The 22448-nt window shown below is 37.7% G+C and overlaps 1 protein-coding gene across 3 annotated transcripts; it reads left to right on the top strand.

Annotated features, from left to right (window-relative positions):
- The first annotated feature begins 471 nt into the window (after positions 1–471).
- Positions 472–22219, top strand: aass (aminoadipate-semialdehyde synthase). 3 transcript variants are annotated; one of them, XM_049474585.1, is made up of 25 exons: positions 472–844; positions 4125–4355; positions 4466–4642; positions 4756–4840; positions 5193–5260; positions 5459–5605; positions 6134–6212; positions 6332–6459; positions 7605–7753; positions 8583–8705; positions 9343–9454; positions 9687–9746; positions 9935–10002; positions 10210–10233; positions 13736–13857; positions 13985–14114; positions 15527–15637; positions 15775–15883; positions 16152–16292; positions 17176–17343; positions 17588–17683; positions 18320–18435; positions 18558–18646; positions 18743–18919; positions 20789–22219. In XM_049474585.1, exons 2-25 carry the CDS (start codon positions 4137–4139, stop codon positions 20905–20907), a joined length of 2817 nt encoding a protein of 938 aa, XP_049330542.1. In that variant the 5' UTR covers positions 472–844; positions 4125–4136; the 3' UTR covers positions 20908–22219. The 3 variants fall into 3 exon arrangements, with proteins under 3 accessions (XP_049330542.1, XP_049330540.1, XP_007246636.3); XM_049474583.1 differs by having other exon boundaries at positions 4104–4355; XM_007246574.4 differs by lacking the exon at positions 10210–10233 and having other exon boundaries at positions 474–844; positions 4104–4355.
- Positions 22220–22448: the final 229 nt, after the last annotated feature.

The raw sequence follows: 22448 nt of genomic DNA, 5'->3' as shown, positions 1-22448 counted from the left end.
AGAACATTCTTTCCAAGAACATAGCCAGCTAGCTAAGTCCATTTCTCGCGTTCCTGGTACCGAGAAAGGTATTTACGGCCTTAATTTAGACACAGGAACAACAAACCTGTAACCCAGGTTATGGAATAGCACATATTAAAACACTGTGAGGGCTGGTTCTAACAGCATTGGTGTGTTTAAATGTAGGTACACAAAAGTCTTGTCCAAATCATGTCAGCAGGGAACACAGCTCAGTCCTGTAACCCAGTAGAGAAATGTGTACACAGGGAACACAGCTCAGTCCTGTAACCCAGTAGAGAAATGTGTACACAGGGAACACAGCTCAGTCCTGTAACCCAGTAGAGAAATGTGTACACGTGTGGATAAAAATAACTCTCTCAGGCTGGCGTGCAGCAGCCCGCTCTCTCCTGCCTGCTGAAGTCATAAGCGCGCGACGCGGGCTGCAGGAGGCAGATCCAGGAGCCGGGCTGTGATTGGTGAGAGCAGGGGCTCGGCTCACATTACACCGCCTGCCTGCCCCGCTCCCACAGCCCTGTGACAGCCGCTGTGTACAGACCAGTCTACGGTACAGACCCACAGGGTACACTGTATATTACACACACTCTGCTGCTGCACGTACGACGAGTGGAGGTCGCCTCCGTCCTGAGAAGAGTCTGTCCTTCGGGGGTTCAGAGCCTCCTTTTCCTCCTCCAGCCCGCTGCGGTCTGTCTGCCTGTCGGTCTGTCTGTGTGTCTCGTTACCTGCGGCTCTGCCCGGCTGTCTGTCAGTCCACCCGGCTGTTAATGAGATTACCGGGGGTCGAGGCCGCGCTTCAGTCCACTCGCCACGCTTTTAACGCTGAAAGGTATGTAAACGCCGCTAACCTGCCCTGTTATATTCTGTTTTCTCACCTCTTACAGACCCTGTGAAGCACTTGTTGCCTGTCCGCGAGCGCTGTGGTAAAGGGTTAACGCTAACCTTATAACCATCAAGCTAACCTGCATTCTGCTTCATTTGTTTTTTTCATCTTCAAATTGTTTTCCCATTTTCACCCCCAATTTACATGGCCAATTACCAAACCCATCACTAGTAATGCCCCAACACCAGGAGGGTGAAGCCTCTTGCCCAGTAGCCAGCGTGCTCGGAGGAAAGCGCAGCTACTCGGTTCAGATACATCAGCTCACAGACGCCTCCTGCTGTAGACATCACCCTTCTGCTGTGATGTGGTAAGATAGTGCCATCTACCCACCCAGAGAGAGAGAGTAAAGCCAATTGTGCTCTCTCAGGGCTCCGGTAGCTGATGATGATGATGGCAAGCTGCATAAACAGGATTCGAACCAGCGATCTCCTGATCATAGTCGCAGCGCTTAGCCCATTGGACCCCTCAGAGCCATTCTGCTTTATATCTAACCACCTCATGTGACCTCACTATAGTTACAGTAGCCATCAGCATAGGAACAGGCTAATTTCTGAAGCCTTGAAAAGTGTGAAAACAGACTGGTGACGGTTGGGGACTTTCGCTAACCAGCTAACCTGACACATTTAGTGACTAATTAAAGGTGTTTTAATCCATCAGAGCCCAGACCAATTCTTAAATACTCATATCAAATTCAAAATTTCATCAGATCAGTTCAGGCAGCAGCTCATTTATGTTTATTTTTTACTGTGGGACCATGACTGTTAACCATCTATGGCATAAATGATATATTTTTAAAAGCTTGTGGATACAAATCAAAACTTAAATTTCGGTTTTGACTTTAAATAAGAAGCTGATAATTTGTATCCTGTGGTTTAGAGCAAGTGAGCTCCCAAAACATGCAAGGTAGGAGATCTTCAAGACCAGAAATGAGAACCACTGCTTTATTATGATTAACAAAACAGGTCTAAAGGCACAAGCCAATTAATATGTTTGTGCATCTCAAAAAAACAGAATGTATAATAAAGTTTTGTTATTTCAGTAATTTAGTTCAAAATGAGAAACAGCCAATAAGTACCCAGTTTTTTAGTATCTTATATAATATTCTAATTGTCTAAGACCAATTGGTACTTTTGGCAGTGCGGGCAGTGTGCCAAGTCCTGCTGGAAAATGAAAGCCTCACCTCCATAAAAGTTGTCAGAGTCAGCATGAGGAAGCATGAAGTGCCGTAAGATTTCCTGGGAAAACACTGAACTAACTTTAGACTTGATATAACTAAGTGGACCAACACCAGCAGATGACATGTCTCTCCAAACCATCACTGATTGTGAAAACTTCACACTAGACCTCAAGCAGCTGTGGCTGTGTGTCTCTCCACTCTTCCTCTAGACTCTGGTCCCATGATTTACAAATGAAATGCAAAATTAACTGATGATCAGTGATGATTTGAATCGCCACAGGTGTTGGTCGACTGTGTTACATCCAAAAGTTCTGATTTGTCTTAGATAATATTCAAATTTTCTAAGATACTGACTTGGGTTTTCATTGGCTGTAAAATAAATCACTCTGTGTGTAAATTAGTTTCACATTTTTAACTAAATTACTGAAATAAAGTAACTTTTTAATGACATTAATGTTTTTAGATGCAATTGTAAAAACACTTAGTAAAAATACAACTGTAAAATGTAAAACATTTAGTTAAAGCATTTGAATTGTTAAACTGGTTTAAACAGATATGAAAATATATGTAAAAATACATAGAAGCTATCTATATCTTAAAGACTAACCCAGCACGCAAACATTGTGCAAAAAAAGTCAGATGAACAATCACACATTCACATGCCTGTCCTGTGATGCTCTCAGGATGATCATTATGTCACTTAGGGACTTCATGAGGTAAAGGAAAGGACAGACTTGTATAACAACTTTTTACACATTTTAAATGGTCTGTAAGACGTATGTCACCATGGGCTCTTTTGGGTTAAAAAGGTTCCGGACACCAGACACAAGATCTTTAAGTTTGGTGAATAAAGACTTCATCCTTTCTGAATAGTAAATAATTCAACTATTGAGACTCTGGTGTCCTTTTTTAATCAGACACTTCTTTCCCTTGGGCTGAAAATTTATGGAGGTAAAGTATGTTGCAAAACGTGAGAACTTGTAGAACCTGATCTGATAACTTGTAGAATATAAATTATTTTTGTTTATTGTCAACTAAAGCTGTGCTTTACTTTTTTACTTTTTTTACTTACTTTTTTATGTAAGAACTTGCTAACTAAAATATGCAGGTACATTTTTAATGTGAGAACATGTAAAAACAATAGCACTTTTTTATTTGAGAACTTGTCAACTAAAATCTGTATTTCCTTTCCCAGGCTCTAATTACAAATGTTTCCCTGTGTTCTCAGTGTACAGAAGATACAGATTGATTAAATCTTACTGAGTGAAAAGACCATGCACAGATACTGTTATCTGTTTATAATTTTTATACTTTAAATCCAGTCCAGTCCAGTCTAGAGCGATGGTGATGCATGTTGACTGAAAAAAGTTACATGTTATTTTTTTCAGCATGTGTATTGTACTTCATGTGAGAACACACTGTTCTCAGGGCTCTGGTTTAATTGTTCCTTCTGTGATACTAGTGTAACAGATTGTTCCAGAGATAAAAATTTGTGCAAAAAAATCACATGTTACTAGCACCATCCTTACCTTTTTTTGCATTATAAATTAAGCTTCTATAATTGTTCATTAATTATGTAACATCCATAAATCAATTATGCAACAGCTCTATGGAGTGAAATGTATAAGAAGTTGTGCAATTGTAGAGTTGTACTATCCTGAAACATGTACATTCAAGTTCTCACATCAAAACTACAAGTACAAATTGCAATGTACAGTTTGCACATAAAAAAATCAAGATTACATTCTATTCTACAAGTTCTATCAGGAATATTCTATAGGCAAGCATGCAATAGTAACTTCAAATCTTTAATCTAGAAAATATTAGCAATGTGATGTGTATCAATAAATGTAAAGTTAAAGTCTTTAGTATAGGACATGTGGTCGACCCAGGTCTGCAACCTTACGTTTACCTCCAGAAATTATTCAGTTGGCAGAATTGTGGTCAGCTGCAGTCTTCTCCTTCTGTCTGACAAGCAGCTTGTTTTTTATTATTCATCATTTAATCATTCTCATTATATTTGTGCAGTTGTAACTCTCTTTTCTGAAGCCTGGGTAAACCATGCTGAGACTTGCCAGGAACCAGGGCAGAAGGGTGAGGGGCTGCATGTGCAGCCAGCGGAGGTCAAACCACTACAAGGGTGTGATGGGCATCCGTCGTGAGGACGTCAACGTATGGGAGAGGCGTGCACCCCTTGCTCCTCGCCATGTAAAGGAAATCACTGCTGAGGGCTATAAAGTCCTGGTGCAGCCCTCCAACAGGAGAGCAATCCACGACAGAGTAAGTGAGCAAAATCCTGAAGAACAAGACGGAATAGCAGACTACTAAACTGTACAAACTCACAGATTCAAACCAAGTACATCTGAGTCATACTGATTTCTTTCTTTCAGTACTATGAGAAAGCAGGAGCCATCTTACAGGAGGACATCTCGGAGGCTTCTCTCATTGTAGGTGTGAAGAGGCCTCCAGAAGAAAAAGTTATTCCACATAAAACTTACGCTTTCTTTTCTCACACCATCAAAGCTCAGGAGCCCAACATGGGGCTTTTAGATGATATCCTTAAAAAGGTAAAGCTCTACATAATGACATTTTTATGTTAGAGCTAATGCAATCCAGATTAGTTTAAAGCTGCTAAAAGAGATGTTTCAAGGTTGTTAAGTCGGGATTTTCCTCTGTACAGAATGTGCGACTCATTGATTATGAGAAAATGGTGGACGAGAATGGTTTCAGAATCGTAGCCTTTGGAAAGTGGGCTGGTGTTGCAGGTAAGGAAAGAGTGCACTCTCTTCATCTAATGCTATTATGGACTGTGGATATTCAGACTATCATGTACAAGATATTTTATTCAGCTGGTGGCCCTTTTCAAAGTCCACGCAGCTTGTTGTGAAAGTTGTGAAAGGTTCTGTAACTGTTCCGTCATGGTTTGTGCAACACTGCATTAAGAAATCTTCTAGACCAATAAAAGTGATCACTAAATGTAATATAATCAGAGAAAGAATTTTATCTATGTTTCCCTTTATTATAAAGAAGTCAGGTGATATACAACCACTTGTGCTGCATAAGACTCTGGGAAATGCCACTGAATGCTTCAGACCATTTTATTTCTCATTCGTGCAGGAATGATTAATATTTTACATGGCCTGGGTCTGCGTTTTCTTGCCCTTGGACATCACACTCCCTTTATGGTATGCATATCTTTTCTATAAAATATTCCACACTTATTGCTTTTAGCCAGCCAGTATTAAAAAGAAAAAGAAAATCTAAATACAACATATAAAAATAAAACACATTATGCCACAAAGCATAAAATGTGTAATTTAATCAATTGTAAATGTTGACTTGTTTAAATCTTCTATTTTATATGGGGGCTGATCATGTAACAGCATATTGGAATGGCACACAACTACAGAAACGTCAGTCAGTCCGTTCAAGCAGTGAGGGACTGTGGATATGAGATATCTCTGGGATTGATGCCCAAGTCTATTGGTCCCCTCACGTTTGTGTTCACTGGCACTGGCAACGTATCTAAGGTAGGTCTGGATTTTTTTTTGTGTGTTGAACTTATGATCACAGTGATTAGATATATAATCTATATATCCAAATATTTGTGGACACAGATTTACAAGCGCACATACACAGCTTGTCTAGATATTGTCCTACTGGCACCATACCAAATGCCAGGTGTGGGCTAGCATTGTGCTGTGGAACAGTGGAACTGTATTCTCTGGAATGATTGTGATCCATACAATATTTTTAGGATGATTGTTGGGAAAAATCTTTTAACTTTCTTAACTCACTATTGCTTTTGTCACTGAGTATTATAATCCTTACAGCAATGCGGCAAAATCTAGTAGGAAGCTGTTTCTCTACACTAACAGCAGTCGCTTCATGTAAAGCAGCGTGAACCCTTTTTAAGGATTAGTACCCTTGATTTTAAGGGACGTAATGAATGAACTAATGTTACAATACTTTTGTACATATAGTGTATGTACTGTTAACATATACATGTTGCAAACAAAACACTTAATTTTCAGTTTAATAACTGTGTATTTCTTTAGGGTGCACAAGAGATTTTTAATGAACTTCCATGTGAGTTTGTGGAGCCACATGAACTGAAAGACGTCTGCGAATCAGGAGGTACTGCAGTCCATCCCCTCCTCCATGCAATTAGTTTTTAATTTTTTAACTTCTGTGGTAATGTTTTTTTTGAAGATTTGCTTCTCAGATAAATGACTAAATTGTGCATGTATCTGCAGACCGAACTAAAGTGTATGGCACGGTCATCAGCAGACGTCACCATCTAATTCGAAAGAGTGATGGCCTGTATGACCCTTTTGAGTATGAGCATCATCCCGAACGCTACACCTCACACTTCAGATCCACCGTGAGTACAAACAGTCAAAGGATAAATCTACACTAACTGGGGGGCTTCCAGATTATTAAGTATATAATCTGTAATATAGATAAAAGGGTTAAAAATATGCTCACTCAGTTTTAAATGTCATATGTGGACAAAGAAGAATTCAATTATTATCTCAATACTCCAACAGCCATGCAGTTCCCACAATACCATGCCAATCCTTTGGGTTACAGTTTAAGGTTTCCAGGTGTCATTTTCACATGTGAAATTACCGTATTAACCTAAGTAACATACAAACATGACATACTTTTAATTATGAGGAAATTGATGACTTCAGTGTGCTGCCTACTGACATGCAGAACACATCAAGAACAGATCAAAATTAAGATAAATAAACTCTTCTGATGATCCTGATTTTGATCAAGGCATGACTGACCTCCTTTTATACCAACCATACTAAGGTCTGACACTCTCATTCACACCCCAGTTTGCTTACTGCAACTCCAATCCCATTTTCTCCCCAATTTAAACGGCCAATTACCCAACCCGCTCACTAGGACTCCCCCTATCACTAGTAATGCCCCAACACACCAGGAGGGTGAAGACTAACACATGTTTCCTCTGATACATGTGAAGCCAGCCACCTCTTCTTTTCGAGCTGCTGCTGATGCAGCATTGTTACGATACATCAGCTCACTGACACCCTGTGCTGTGGACATCACCCTTTAGACCCACCCGGAGGGAGCAGGGCCAATTGTGCTGCCTTTGAGAGCCGGAAGCTTGATGGCTAAGCTGCATGAGCGGGGGTTCAAACCTGTGACCTCCTGCTCATAGTGGCTTTAGACCGCTGGACCACTCGGCGCCCTACCAACTCAATCCTTTTGAAAATATTTTCATCATAGTTTATTTAATTTACAAAGAAACTGTGAAACACTGGGGCACAAACAAAAGCAACTTTTGGCTGCAACAGTTTGTTTGGAATCCCCCATAAAAAGAAACATAAAAAAAAGTTGTCGCAACTTTGGTTAAATGAACATGGACAGCTGCTTCATGTTTGATGCTAGAGAGAGCTTGAAAATGGCAAAAAAAAGTAATTTTGTGTAAGGCCATTTCATAGTTGGTAAAAAAAAATGAGTTAAAAAAAACAGCTGTTGCTCTTATGTTTACAGATAGCACCTTACACAACATGCCTGATTAACGGTATCTACTGGGACCCTCACACTCCAAGGCTGCTACGACGACTGGATGCACAGAAGCTCATGAAACCTTCAAAGCTTCCATCCTATTCAATAGAAGGCTGTCCAGAGCTGCCACACAAGTCAGTTTGATTTTTTTTAAACTTGATCTATTATGAATTACTTTAATTATTAAGAACTATCTCCTGCTTTAACATATCTACATAACCTGTAGATGTCATTATAATATGCTTTATGATTAAATAGTACTTTTAAAGGCAGCGATGACCTTCAGTACAAAAGTGTGAGTTACTTTACTTTACTTTACAGTTCACCTGTTGCTGACACAGACATTTACTTGTGCAAGCACAGCTTGTTTAATTACCATAGAAAAGCAGTGGAAAATAACAGGACACTCTGGACAAGCCACACGAGTCTAAAGTCACCATGCCCAATGTCATCCCATAGACAGAGGGGTATAAAGCCCCTGCAGCACTGGGTCGTGTTTTAGTGGAACTGACTTCTTTGGAGTGCTGGACGTTCAGCCAATTCCTCTAGGATAAGTTTAGTGTAATCATTGTTTATCAGTAGCTGACCTCACTAATCCTCATATGGCCAAATGCCATCAAAGTGACAACAAAGGTAAAAATAATACCCTATAACGAAAAGCACCCTTGATATCAGAAGCAGCTTTCAGTGAGGAGCTGTCTTTAAACTTTTGGACATACAGTGTATCAGTATCATTCTTTTAGCACTGGGTTGTTCACTTGTTGAAAAGTCCTTGGATGGCCATAATCTTATCTTCTACTATGTTTGTTCGAGTTGTGTACTTATTGAGTTCTTGCCACATATTACCCTAGTGCCCTAAAATGTGCACTTTTGCCAATGACAGCTCACTCCATATAAAATGGATTTATCTGATTTATCTTCTTCTTCTTTTTCTTCTCCTTCTTCTTGATTTTTCTTCTCTAGGTTCTTGGCTATTTGTGACATTTCTGCAGACACAGGAGGCTCCATAGAGTTCATGACTGAGTGCACCACTATTGAGAAGCCCTTCTGTATGTATGATCCCAAAAAGCACATCGATCACGACAGGTAAGGCACAGGCTGTTGTTGTTTTTTCTGCTGCTATGCGAGAGACATCAGTGTGTATATAACTCTGATCTTATAAAATATATAATTTCCACATAATGTGAAGATTTTATGCTTATCATATGCTTTTCCATACAATTGTAGTACCTATGATTTGCCAAATGTTGATTATACATATGAAATCGCAGAATTGAGGAATAAAAACTAATTTCAAATATAAAGAAAGAAATGCATAAGGAGAAAAGTAAGAATGCATAGACCCACGTTTTGGACATGCTTATTTCTCTTTGAACATACATTACATTTATGAGTGTAAAGGATGACAGATAATCCATAATCCATTCAGAAGACATGTGATCTGTGAAATATTCACAAAGGTTTAACCATAGCAGGGTTAAATACAGTTTTATTGCGACTGTTCCCTTTTGTTTCCTTAGTCTTGATGCAGAGCTGCAGTGAAAATGTACTTGCTGATAATTTTCAGTAGCATTTTTGTAGTCAAAATGCAATTTAATTATTACTTAAGTAATTGTAGTTGATGTTTTACAAAGGAAAACAGTAAAAAAAAACAGTTCAACTAATATATATATATATATCTTTTTTTTCTTTTACATCTTCTTTATTTGTGAATTTATTTTAGTGTGGAAGGAAATGGCATTCTCATGTGCTCAATTGATAACCTTCCTGCCCAGCTGCCTATTGAGGCTACCGAGTATTTTGGTGACCGCTTGTTACCTTATGTTTGGGAAATGGTAAGTTTTGTTATTAGAGGGTAAGTAGCAACACCATCTTCTGTTTCAGTTCGGTTTGGTTGGAGAAGGCTGCACTGGTTACAGGCAGGTTCAGAGCTATCTGTTGATACTTACTGTGGGTAATTAACAGTACTGAACTTAAGCAACAGCTTTTTTAACACCATCACAGGTGACAGTTAATGTTCAGTGTTTTTGTTATTCAGAATTTTGCTGTTGTTGTTTTTGTTAAAAGCTTCCTTCAGATGCTACAAGACCACTGGATGATGAGGGCTTCACTCCACAAGTTAAAGATGTGAGTGTTGTGAATGTGATCAGATGTGGTTAGATTAGATTGCTTGATAAATATTGTTCCCAGTTCAAAACGTAAGACACTTTTTCAGCTGGCGAGAGTAGAACCGTCTAAATGTAACTTTAACATATATATAATTTATATATAATATATATATAATTTAATGTTTGATGCATTCCCTCTCACTCAAGGCTGTAATAACATCCAATGGCAAGTTGGCTCCCAAGTTTGAGTACATTGAGAAGCTAAGAGAGAGGAGGTAAGAATCATGTTCATTATTTTGACATACTGTGTGTGTATATATAGCAAAGTCCTGTAATTGTGTGTGGAAACAGATTTATAGGCACCTAAGTAGCCTAAATTTTTATTCAATTAAGGCATGTTGTGTAGTATTAAGTCATAAAATTGCTTGTGAAATTGTTTTAAAAACAATACAATACACTTCATGGATGTTGGATACATGAAGATATTTTGAAAGTCTGGAGGACAGGTAAAACTTACTTATAAGGAATTGCATTTGTAGCACAGATACCCAGACTCATCTCCATTCCTGTTGCTTTGCCCTTTTTGTGTGTCCCAGTATAATGCTTTGTGTTTGATTACATGTCCCTTATTTCTAATAAAAGCTGAATAGGACTGAAAACTGTAGTTATGTAATTAGATTCTAGCTTTGTGTGTCTAGTATTGAGTCTGTTCCCTGGACAAGACAGGAGTTACTGAGTAATTACTTTATGCTGTATGTATAATATATGATTGAGCTAGATTAATGTATTTAATGCTTTCTCAATTTGTATGAAGTAGGTTATTTTATTTAGGTATTTTTGCCTTATCTGTCAATATAAGCCAGTTTTGACGCTGTCCACACTAACGTCCAGCCATGTCTGTTCTATTCAGGCACACTGTGGTCATCATCATTCTGTGCATTCCTCACTGCCTTAAAACCTTGCATGACTAGAGTGCTCCTGCATGGAGCATTCCTTCGTGGGTAGACCATCTCGTTCTCTCTCTTATCAAAGCCGCCATGTCTCTCTCCTCATCTCTTCTTATCTCCTAGTTTAATGACTGTATCAAAACATGGATAGTGCAAAGTCTGTCAAACGTGAAGCCACCACATTCCCATGTTTTTTTTTGCGACAAAAGAGCTCATTATCATTTATCTCCTCTAAACAGTTTTTTCCACCGCCATTGTTTAATTCTGTTTTTGTTTCTGTGCTAATATTGGCACAAGATATGTTGCAGATCGTCTGCATGACTGATGTCAGGCAGATAGCTCATGCATAAAGTTTGATTGATTTGTTAGCATAAAATAGCCAATGTGATGTAACTATCTGTTAGCCAGCCAGCTAATATTATTGTAGTTAGACATTCTGGATTAGATCTTAGATCGGGTCCTAAAAATCCAGCCCGACCCAGCCTGAGCCCATGCATGTTCTTACCAAGCCCATCCTGCCCTGCTCTGCCCTATAAACAGTTTTTGTGATTTAATTTAATCTAGACATTTTTTTTATTAGGTAGAGCGTTAAAACTCAAATTTTTTAAAACATTTTCGAGGTGTTTAAATGAGCAAAATCCATTCAGAATTATGTTAATTAACATTGCAACACTAAAGAAGCATAGACCTGATATTTAAAGAAAAAAATATTTATCAAGAGCCGATCTGCCCGTCTACATATAGTTAACAATGTTTAAGAATATAAAACACTTTCTGAGGAGCGCACTTGTGCACAGTGCTCACTGCAGTTCCAGAGCCACTAATTATATCATTCTAACTTGTGCAACAACGTTTATTTTGCTACTTTGATTATTACATTGTGATTATCACACCATAGCTTTACATAAAATCGGGTCGGGTTTGGGCAGAGAATCTAAGCTCTATGCTGAGCTCTGTAGTAGTGATCGATAATCTCGGTCAATGCTTTCATCAGACTTATTTTCTAGTCTGGACCAAGTCTAAACAGCAGTAAACAAAGCAAACATAGCTGAGCTCTGGTTCTGTTATTTGATGAAAATATAAATAGTCTTACAATAAAAATCACATTAACAGCACTTCTTCTATGAAACCTTGGTATTCAGGTAAAGAGTCTGGCTCACTCCACCTTTGCTCCTTACTGCACAGACTCTGATTGCAAATTTGACAACATGGCAACAACATAAAATTTGGCTTCATTTCTGCAGATTGGAAGGAATTGGAATCTCAGTTTCAATGTTTTTATCCAGTCATTGTCCTAGTCTGAATTTTGGCATGCAACCTGAATCCATTATTAATATTACTGTGCTGGATCAAGGATCAGCAAACAGAATTCTCACATTCGAATTGTCAGTTCATTAAGATTTCTTTCACAAATTAACAAAAGATGTCTTTCTTCCATGTAAAAAGGCTCTTTCGTTTTTGTGAAGCTCCTCTCTGCAAGGCCATCTTTTCATCTTCTCTTTTTAGATGCCTATTCCATCCTACAACAACTTGCATGCAAAAAAAATGCTTTTGTCTAACTTCCCCTAAAATTGTTTTTGCTAGTTGGCATAGTCCCTGTGTCCGTGTAGTTTGTATACAGTAGCTGTGTCGTATTGTACTAGATGTGTAGAATCAATTAGTAGAACTGTGTGATTGTTGACTGAATTTCTTGGTTTGGGGATATGTTTATTGTGTTTATTGTGTTCATATCTTATTGTAGTTCAGTAATGACATACACATAGCTATGTAATACAATGCTTCTCAACCATGGTCCTGAAGGCACCCTGTACTGCACATTTTAATGGTTTCCCTGCTTTAACACAACATTTGCATCTCTGAATGTACTCTATAAAGAGGAGATTAGTTGAATTAGGTGTGTTGAAAGAAAAGAAAGAACTGAATGTGCGGTGCATGGTGCAGTGCGGGACCAGGGTTGAAAAACACTGATTTAGTTAAAGAAAGACTCTCAAAGTTAATGTTATTAGGTTTTGTAAACAGCAGTTGTTTAAATATGTCTGTTCAAACAACAAATTAAAAACGACAAAATCGAGAGACGCTCAAACCTGGAGGAAGTGATTACGAGTCGTACTCAAGCACATGTGCAGTGTCAGATCCAATTAGGCTAAACACGACTGGCTGGCTGACGGAGACTCTCGAGGGTTTGATGGAGTAAAGAGCTGATTTAGCAGCCTGTAATCACACTGTGGGATTAAAGCATTGCTGTTGATAAAGTACTGGTGGCTACTATAATTAAAAGCTTCACTGTAAATCCAAATGTTGTATAAAATACTGTGATTATCACGTTTTTGTTAAGTGATTGGGGAAAGGGAGGTCTGACTTTAAGAGTTTCCAACCTATATATGTATGTTCACATAGGGCTTCAGTAATATACCACTGCAACAGTAAACTGTGATATAAATTCATGGTTGTTTTAGCATGTACAAATGCTTAATACTGATGTTGGACATTTAATAAAAATACACCAAACATAGAGTATCACTAATTCGAAAAAGATAGGTGTATAATTATGTTGTTGACTTCTAATCCAGTATATTGACTTAACCTCAATCATTTTTTCTTATTTGATATTCTTTTTTTTAATCAAATTTGTATATTCCAGTCTCAGTCTCAGAATATTCTTAATTATCAAAATTATTTGGTCTTTGAAAGTAAAGCGTAAAAGCATTATTATGCTACTGTATTGTCATTATATCAGTGGCATAAAAGGGTATTTTTATGTCGGTCCTCAATCGAAAGTGTTAGTATTAAAAAACTAAGATTATGCTAGAGTTTAGTCCTTATTATTCCAAATCAATTATTATTAATTTTTTTTAATAATTTAGGTACGAGTATAGGTATGCCTCATTAGGCTGATATGACAGAAAAAAAGAGTGTCTTCTCCCTTGCTGTCTGTGGTGTGTTGTGATTTACTTTAAATCAGTAGTTTCACATTTTAGTTGGTACGTCTGTGTCTTTGTCTTTCTGTGTGTGTTTGTCTGTTTGTATATCATTAGTAATGGTTGTACCATCTGTCTCGCAGGGAGTCTGAGCAGATCCTGAAGAAAGGCGGGATGAAGCGTGTGCTGCTGTTAGGATCTGGCTATGTGTCCGGGCCAGTCATTGAATATCTCACCAGGGATGTTGCCACTCAGGTCACAGTGGGTAAGTGCTTTTCAGCCACAGGCTTGTTTAACCCCTTAAAGCTACAGGCCTGCTAATCCAGTTATTCCTCTTTCAGTGTAAACCAGAAAAAAATTGTTTCTGATTTTTATTCTCCTTTTTTTTTTAGCCTCAGTGTTACTGAGCCAGGCAGAGGAACTGGCTGCCCTTTACCCCAACACCATACCTGTGATGCTCGATGTGTCTAGCCAAGAGGGCCATCTTGAGTCTTTGGTCAAAGACCATGACCTAGTGATCAGGCATGGACTGTTGCTCTCATCTCTTCATTTTGATTAATCTTTTACTATTTCAGCAGTGTGAAACAGTGTTTGCCTTCTTCATGATGTACTATTTTCTTTGCATATTTCTCTTAAATGGTTCAGATCATCAAACAACTTATTAAATATTTTAAACTATTACATTAATGAAAAAAATCCAGACCTACATGGCCCTATGTAAAAAGGTGTTACATAGCTGTGGTTTATCACACCTGAGTTCAGTTTCTCTAGCCACACCCAGGCCTAATTATTGCCACACCTGTTCTCAATCAACAAACCACTTAAGTAGGACCAGCCTGTCAAAGCTAAGCAGACCAAAAGATACTTAAAAGCTAGACATCAAGCCAATATCCAAAGACATTCATGAACCATTGAAAAAGAAAGTTATTGAGATCTGGGAAAGGTAATAAAGCCATTTCTAAAGTTGCGTAACTCCAACAAATCAAAGTGAGAGCCATTACAAAACAGAACAGGGGTGAACCTTCCCAGAAGTGCAGTGACTATTAATCACATCCAAAGACCCAACAACAACATCCAAAGAACTGCTGGCCTCACTTGCCTTAGTTAAGCTCATGACTCCACTATTAGAAATTGGATAACCGTGGCTTACATGGCAGAGTGTTAAAACAAACCACTGCAGAACAAAATTAACATCAGAAAAACATCTTGGTAATCCCCAAGACTTTTGGGAAAAAGTGTCCAGTTACATCTGGCGTAAAAGTAACATCACATTTCAGAAAAAGATCACCATACCAACAGTAAAACATGGGGTGGTAGTGTGATGGCTTGGGGCTGTTGTACTCCTTCAGAACCTGAAAGACTTGCTCTGATAAATGGAACCATATATTCTGCTGTCTACCAAAAAGTCCTGAAGGAAAATGTCTGGCAATCTGACATTTGAGTTCTGCAAAAGGACAAGGATCCACAACACAGCACCTCTGAATGGCTTAATAAAAACAAAGTGAAGACTCTGGAGTAGCCTAGTCAAAAACTGAATCATATTGAGATGCTGTGGCAAGGCCTTAAAAAGGTAAAGAATCCCTCCAATGTGGCAGAATTACAATAATTCTGTAATGAAGAGTGGGACAAAACCAGTCAAAGGGTAAGCCCATTTTTATTAGTATTAGTATTAATAGTATTAATAAAAAACCTTCTTTTACAAATTGCATTTTGAGTTTACTTGTGTTGTCCTTAAATAATATTTAAATTAGTTTGATGACCTGAAACATTTAAGAGTGACAAACATGCAAAAAACTAAGGAAAAAAAACATGCTGTTTTTAAAACCTCAGGACTATCCAAGGTTGTCAGAAAGCTTACAACCCATAATAAAATTTTATAAATTTAATAATTTGTATTTGTGAGGTTAAACAACCCACTTTGTTCCCACATCTAGCATGCTGCCATATTCTTATCATCCTCTGGTAGCTAAGCATTGCATCAACAAGAAGGTGAACTTGGTGACAGCCAGCTACCTGAGTCCAGAGATGAAGGAGCTTCAAAGAAGGTTAGCAGCTCAGAAATATATTTTGTATATATTTTCTTTATGATTCTCAAGCGAATAACTTGGTCACAGCGTGTGTTCCTATTTGCTGGCTTTCACATTGACTGACATTGCTTTATCTTGATTGGACGTTTTTCCAGTGCGGAAGAGGCTGGCATCACCATAGTCAATGAGATGGGCCTGGACCCTGGCATTGATCACATGTTGGCCATGGAGTGCATCGACCAGGCCAAGGCAGACGGTTGCACTGTAGGTATTGTGTGTTTGTGTTCACTCATCATGTGTGTGTATGGATATGTGTGATGGTGCGAGATATCACCATTGGTAGAGTCATTAGCATGCGTGGAAGACATATGACTTGGCTCAATATATTGACACTTAGTCTTGCATGTTCTTTTTTGCTCATTCTTGATAGCCTGGAGGAAGATGGGTCTTTTTGTGTACTGTCACTGATTCACAGATGTGTTCTAAACACCCCCCTCCCCCTCTACCCCTCCTTTCTCCAAAACACACACAGGTGGAGTCGTTTAGCTCTTATTGTGGTGGTCTTCCTGCACCAGAGTGTTCTGAAAATCCACTGCGCTACAAATTCAGCTGGAGTCCATATGGAGTGCTGCTTAATACCATCAGTCCTGCCGTCTATCTCAAAAATAACCAGGTAAAAAAATGCATGAAATGAAAGGACACAAAGTAGCACTTCATTTCTAAGCCATTTTTTAAGATAAAGAAGGTAAAATCACAAAAACATCATTACAATATTTCAAGCCATTTTTATAGTATGCCACTCTACACACACCTGTGTGTAAAATGTTGAAATCTATTTGCATTTCTACACTGACAATATAGGAGCAGAGTAAAATAGATGATGAATTTATAAACTAAAAGTTGGTGTTAATGAAACTAACCATTATAACTAAGAATGGCAAAAAGCATCAAGAATGTATTATGTTATCATCATATTCACATCAATTTTTTTCTACAAATTAATATGGCAGGTAATTCCAGACTTTTAAACTGTATCACAAAGTGTATCACAGTATTTAGGTTTGTCAAGGTTTGAAAAGACAAAATGCACTAACAAACCTGCCACAATCAAAAAAGCATATGAAATACTCAGTGTAGAGGCGGGACTATATTGTGTCATACACATTGTTTCATGACCGTTATTTCCAGATTTTAATAAGTTAAACATTAAGGTTGTTTTGTATTATTGTTTATATTTGCAGTTTATATGCATGCAAATAAATATTCTTATAGCTTGGGATTTTTGTTTATGCTAAATGTTTAAACCTTAGTTTAACTTACGTAAGTTATACTTACATAAAATATAAACATTTATTTTGTTGCAGGGGTGTACTCTTGAAATGAACACAATATTTTTCTGATCATTTCAGTGTTTTGCAAATATTACCATTGTACCTTTGTACAACCATTGCAAAAAAACTGTAAACAAAATTATACTAGCAGTATTTCATCTGTGTGTTACTGTAGAAGCAGAAAAGTGTTTTTTTGACACAGGTCTGTTATTTTGTTTTTGGCAGGTGGTCAGTATTCCTGCTGGTGGTTCTCTGCTGGAAAGCACAGTGAGCATGGACTTCCTGCCTGGTTTTAATCTGGAGGGATTTCCCAATCGTGACAGCACCAAGTACGCTGAAGCTTATGGCATAGAGTCTGCACAAAGCTTGGTCAGAGGGACCCTGCGTTTTAAGGTAGACCACAGGAAATACTCATTCAGTAATACAGCAATAACCAGCAATCTAGAGCAAATTAGACGATAAGCACCTTAAGCAAAGCCTGAAACAAGAGGAGTTATCTCTCTTTTGTTATTGTATAAACATGAAGTTGCTCCTGGTTGACACACACACACACACACACACATGCTGAAAGTGTGATTTATAATATGATGACCTGTAGCCTACATTATATTTCTGCATGTCTTGTGTTTTTTTGCAGGGCTTCTCCCATGCAATGAGTGGATTTGTAAAACTCGGAATGATCAACACAGACCCTTCACCATTGCTCAATCCAGCAGCCAGTCCCATCTCCTGGGTAAACACTTACCTAAACATTTGTTTTATCACTCTGTGTCTAGGAGTTATTAGAATAGTTGTTGAATCTTTTGAAGGCTTTAAAATGTAGTAGGGATATAATGATCATATCATGTTTGATGTTTATTTGGTTACATATTTTCTTTGGTACGAAAACTTTGGGTCTACGTTTTTGCTGCTTATCTTAGTTAGGAAATAACTACATTTTGGGAGAAGGAACATGTCCACAGCCCCTCCTCCCTCCTAACTATCATCCTATAAGTTTCATCTTTACCTAGTCCAACTTGATATAATGTAAACAGCCTAGATTGCCAAATCTGACCTGAGGATATATTGGGATTGGTAACTGATGGTAATGTGAAGGTCACATATTATAATATGCTGATGGCCTGGTCTGTACTTGAACTGTACAATACTGATATGCTTTATTTCTACGTTGATTACTTTTATGATAAAAGTGAATATTACCTAAAGAGGAAAAGAGAGGGATGCTTTTATTTAGAATACTCTTTTTGGTATTGTTGACACTTAAAAAAAAAATTAATTAAAATCTAGAATGAGTTTTCACTTATCAGGACTGCACACAAAAATACTTCATTATTATACTGTTTATTAATATATTCCTTCTTACACACAGAAAGAGCTGCTGTGTAGGCTGCTTGACTTGCCCTCATCTGTTAGCAGTGACTCAGTTGAGGAAGTGGTGTTTAACCACATTGGGAGAGATGAGTCCAGGATGCAGACACTCAGATGGTGTGTATATAAAGCTGTTACTTGGAAGGGGGGGTCTCTGGGATGTTTTTGGGATTGGGTATGAGTGTTGAGATCTGAGGCTGAGAGGTTTGGTCTTTATATTGTTTATTATATTATATCAGGCTGGGAATGCTGAGTGATGAAGCTGTTCCCCAGTGTGGCACCATCCTGGCATCGCTGGCTAAACACCTGGAGACCAAGCTCGCTTACGGTAAAGACTGAACTGCAGTCAGTCTCACTCTTAAGCCCCGTCTCTCACAACACTGACTAAGCTGGTTGGATTCTGTGCTGCTTCCTGTTCCAACAGAAAAAAATGAGCGAGACATGATCATCATGAGGAATGATGTCGGCATCAGGCACCCAACGGGCGAGCTGGAGACAAAGCACATCAGCCTGGTGGTCTATGGGGACCCCAAAGGCTTCTCAGCCATGGCTAAAACCGTGGGTTACCCTGCAGCTATTGTAGCTCGCATGCTGCTTAATGGTGAGTAAACCACATTAACTTAAATGATGTATAAAGTAAAAAACATGATGTTCATTTTTAGTGTAAGTTTACTGTAAGTGTGCCTCTTACCCACTTTTCTCATACAAACATACGGTCATGTTTAGAGATGGGTATTGAAATACAATACCAGTAAGGCACCGACCAAATTTAGAATTTCTAAAAGGAATCTGTGCTTATTGTCGATACTTTGAATGAAACAAACATAAACGTGTTAAACCCAGAGAGCGCATACACAGAGGTAAAAAAAATAAATGTGACAGTGCACACAAAAGCAGAGAGAAACATGTCGAAGTGGTCTAAAGTCTGGCTCTACTTGACTACCGTCACTGTGCTGCAGTCTCTCAGGTGGTCACTCTCTCACTCTCTCTTACTTGTGCTGTCTCTCTTCATAATAATAATAATTATTATAATTATAATTATTCCCTCTACTAGAGATGGGAAATATGGCTTTAAGTTAATACTAAGATTTCAGGGTAATTTTGTGATAATATTTGCAAAACATATAACATATAACTAATTTAATTTAGCCAGTAAGTCCCATTAATAAACACTTACGAAATATGTGCACTGTTTGATATTTGCACAGGTGCTTTTAATTCTAAGTTTTGTTTGTTTAAAAAAATCCAAAATATATATATAAAAAAAAATCCAACATATATATTTTCTATTATTATATTGAGCAACCAATTATTATTCTTTAAGTACCAAAGGCTAGAACAATACAAGACTTTTACACACATTTTTAATAATTCAGAATGTTGTTTAATTACAATATAAATCGTCATATTTATATAAATGATTATGAATTAGTCTCTGGCAGCGGGGACGGGTGAGTGATTTGTACTCTTCCAAGGTTGGCAGGTCTGGATCAGATTTTTTCCACAGCATGTAATACCATTAGTCATGAAAGAGCGAGCATTTTATAAGATTTGACTAGAACAATAAATATGGAGTATCTCATGGTGACGGTATGAGAATGAGATTGCTCAGGTCTCAGGTGTTAAATAAATACGTTGTGTTTAGAATAATTATTGCTTTTGTGTTTTTTGTTTTAATTAATATAAATGTATTAAAAATGTATAGTTTGTTTTGTATCAAATTCAAAGTACCTTGTCAGTATCAATTTTTTTCTCATTCCTAGGCCTAGTCAAGTGCACAGTCTTATTGGGGGTATAGAGTAGCTATTTGAGCTGTTCGTTCCTCTCATCCTTTAAACAACTATTAAGTACAACAGGGTCACAGACTAAGTGAACTGCAGATCATTTTATTTATGTATTTTGACAATTGCAAACGTTAAACTGCTGCACATTCGAGGGAGAAGCATATCACTGTTAGCTAGGTTAACAATGTGCTTTGAATCTGCTCCCCAAAGAACAGACTTAAGTCCGAGTGAAAACATTTGGAAACAATATTCTCTAGTTGAATGATGAATCTGTAGCTTATTCACTAGATTAACCTTTGCTTATCTGGCACGGCTACAGATTGACCACGCACAGCACAGCCGCTACTACAGTTTTGTGTGTTAAAGCTGAGAGAGCATAGTCAAGCAACTGGTGCTGGGAGTTACAAAGCTGTAGAGTAAACTGTTGTGTCTGGATTGAACTCATAGACAGTGTTGTGCAGAATTCTGTGACATGTGTGTATGACATAAAGGAATGCTGAATTCGGACAGAGAGAATTTGGCACAACACCGGCCACCTTGGCTAAAATAAGTTGGCTAGCAATTATATGTTAGTAATATTTGGTCTCAAAGCTTAAATCACACAGGTTTAAAGGATTAATCTTCAGTTGCGTCAGTTATGATTAAATACAAATTGTATGGCTTTTGTTTTGTTGTTGTCTTTGCAGGTGAGCTGAACACTAAAGGACTTGTTGTACCGATGACAAAGAATATATATGCCCCAATTCTGAAAACACTGCAGGAGGAAGGCCTTCAGTTCATCACCAAAAGCACTGTAACTGAGTAACCTGTTCTAAACACTCAGGCCTGGAGGTTCAGGATAAGTAATTTAGATGGATTCACAGGCCGTGAAGAAGTTGTTTTATTGAAATACAGAAAAATATGTGATTATTGACACGAATCCAGGAACACCATGTGTTCACTAAACATCTATTTTCTTACATTTGTAACATGTATAAGACAAAATACTGGCATAACTGAAATGCAGACTTTGGCAGGTGTGCTGTACAGAATGTAACCGAGCTGCAAAGCAGTAAAACAGTGTAGTGTTTTTATTTTACTCATGTTGCTTTGTGCATTTTCCTCATTGGACATCCTTTTATTTAAATGTGAATATTTCTTTAAAAATTCCAGAGTTTTCAGAATTACCGTTCATAAATCAAAATACTGTTGACTGGGGTTAATCTGCTGTATTGAAGCACTTTAGTGGATGTGTAGATTTCAGCACTGTTACAGTTAATGCAGAATGACAACAGGTTCAATCCGAGAACTGTTACAGAACTCACTCATCTTTTACAGAAATGTGTTTTATTATATGTATTAAATGCTGATTGGGGTGTTTACTCCAGGCTTTGTCAATTGGATTGTCCTTTTAAAATAAAATAAATATTATGACCCCTTCTGTTGATCATCTTCATAAGCCCACTGTTCAGATACAGAGCTCATTTTGTTGTTAAAAATAAACAGATCCAATTTAATGAACAGGGAAAAAAAATCACACAGTAAACACAGTAAAGTGTTGGTGAACTGGATACCACGCTGGCAATGTGTTGGCACTGACATCCTAACAAAAATGATCGCTTACTAAACATAATGGGCCCTGTTATGAGTAATTTAAGGCCAGATCTATTTGTAAGGCTGCTGAAAAGCTGGGTTTGTTATCAGATTCAGAGCCCTTTTGCTTATTGCCTTCTCATTCAGCTGAGCCTACTGTACTCAGAAATAGCAACTGCAGGCCTGTGCATACCCACAGAACCAAAACCAGTGCTGTGCGGAATTTTGTATCTTCTGTAATCTTATTAGAAGTTTCTCTGCTTTTATTAGATTTGTTTTACACTTATTAAAATTAAGAGTCTAGTAAATGTATAAAAGCATTACCTGCAGTCTGTACATTGAAGCAAAACTGGAAATAGGGCTGTGGAGTCTCTGTTGTTTTAAAACTGTTTTAAGTGCTCTTTGCCCTCACTTTGTACTAATTATTTTTCTTGCCACCTTAAAAAATATTGAACAATAATAATACAAATCCATAGTTTATTTACCAGTTTCAAAGGGACATGTCTGGGAAAATGTAATACAGCAATAAAGACATTTATTGCGTATGTTTTTGTTTAGTGTTTGTATTTTTTTTCTTCTTTTTAATAAACTGTTTAAAGTGCACGCTCCAGGAATAACCATCCTAAATGCTATGGAAAACACACATGTACAATTAAATAAAAGCTTTAACAATTTAATTATGTATATTTTGTAAAGCATTTTCTCCTTGCTCCAATACAAATGTAATTGTAATGACAATTCAGGTTATTTTTTCATATGTGCATGTACTTTTCC

This window comes from Astyanax mexicanus, chromosome 2 (assembly GCF_023375975.1).
Source record: "Astyanax mexicanus isolate ESR-SI-001 chromosome 2, AstMex3_surface, whole genome shotgun sequence".
Classification (NCBI taxonomy): domain Eukaryota; kingdom Metazoa; phylum Chordata; class Actinopteri; order Characiformes; family Acestrorhamphidae; genus Astyanax; species Astyanax mexicanus.
The sequence above is the reverse complement of the archived record's forward strand: the minus strand, read 5'-3'. Positions and strand labels throughout refer to the sequence as shown.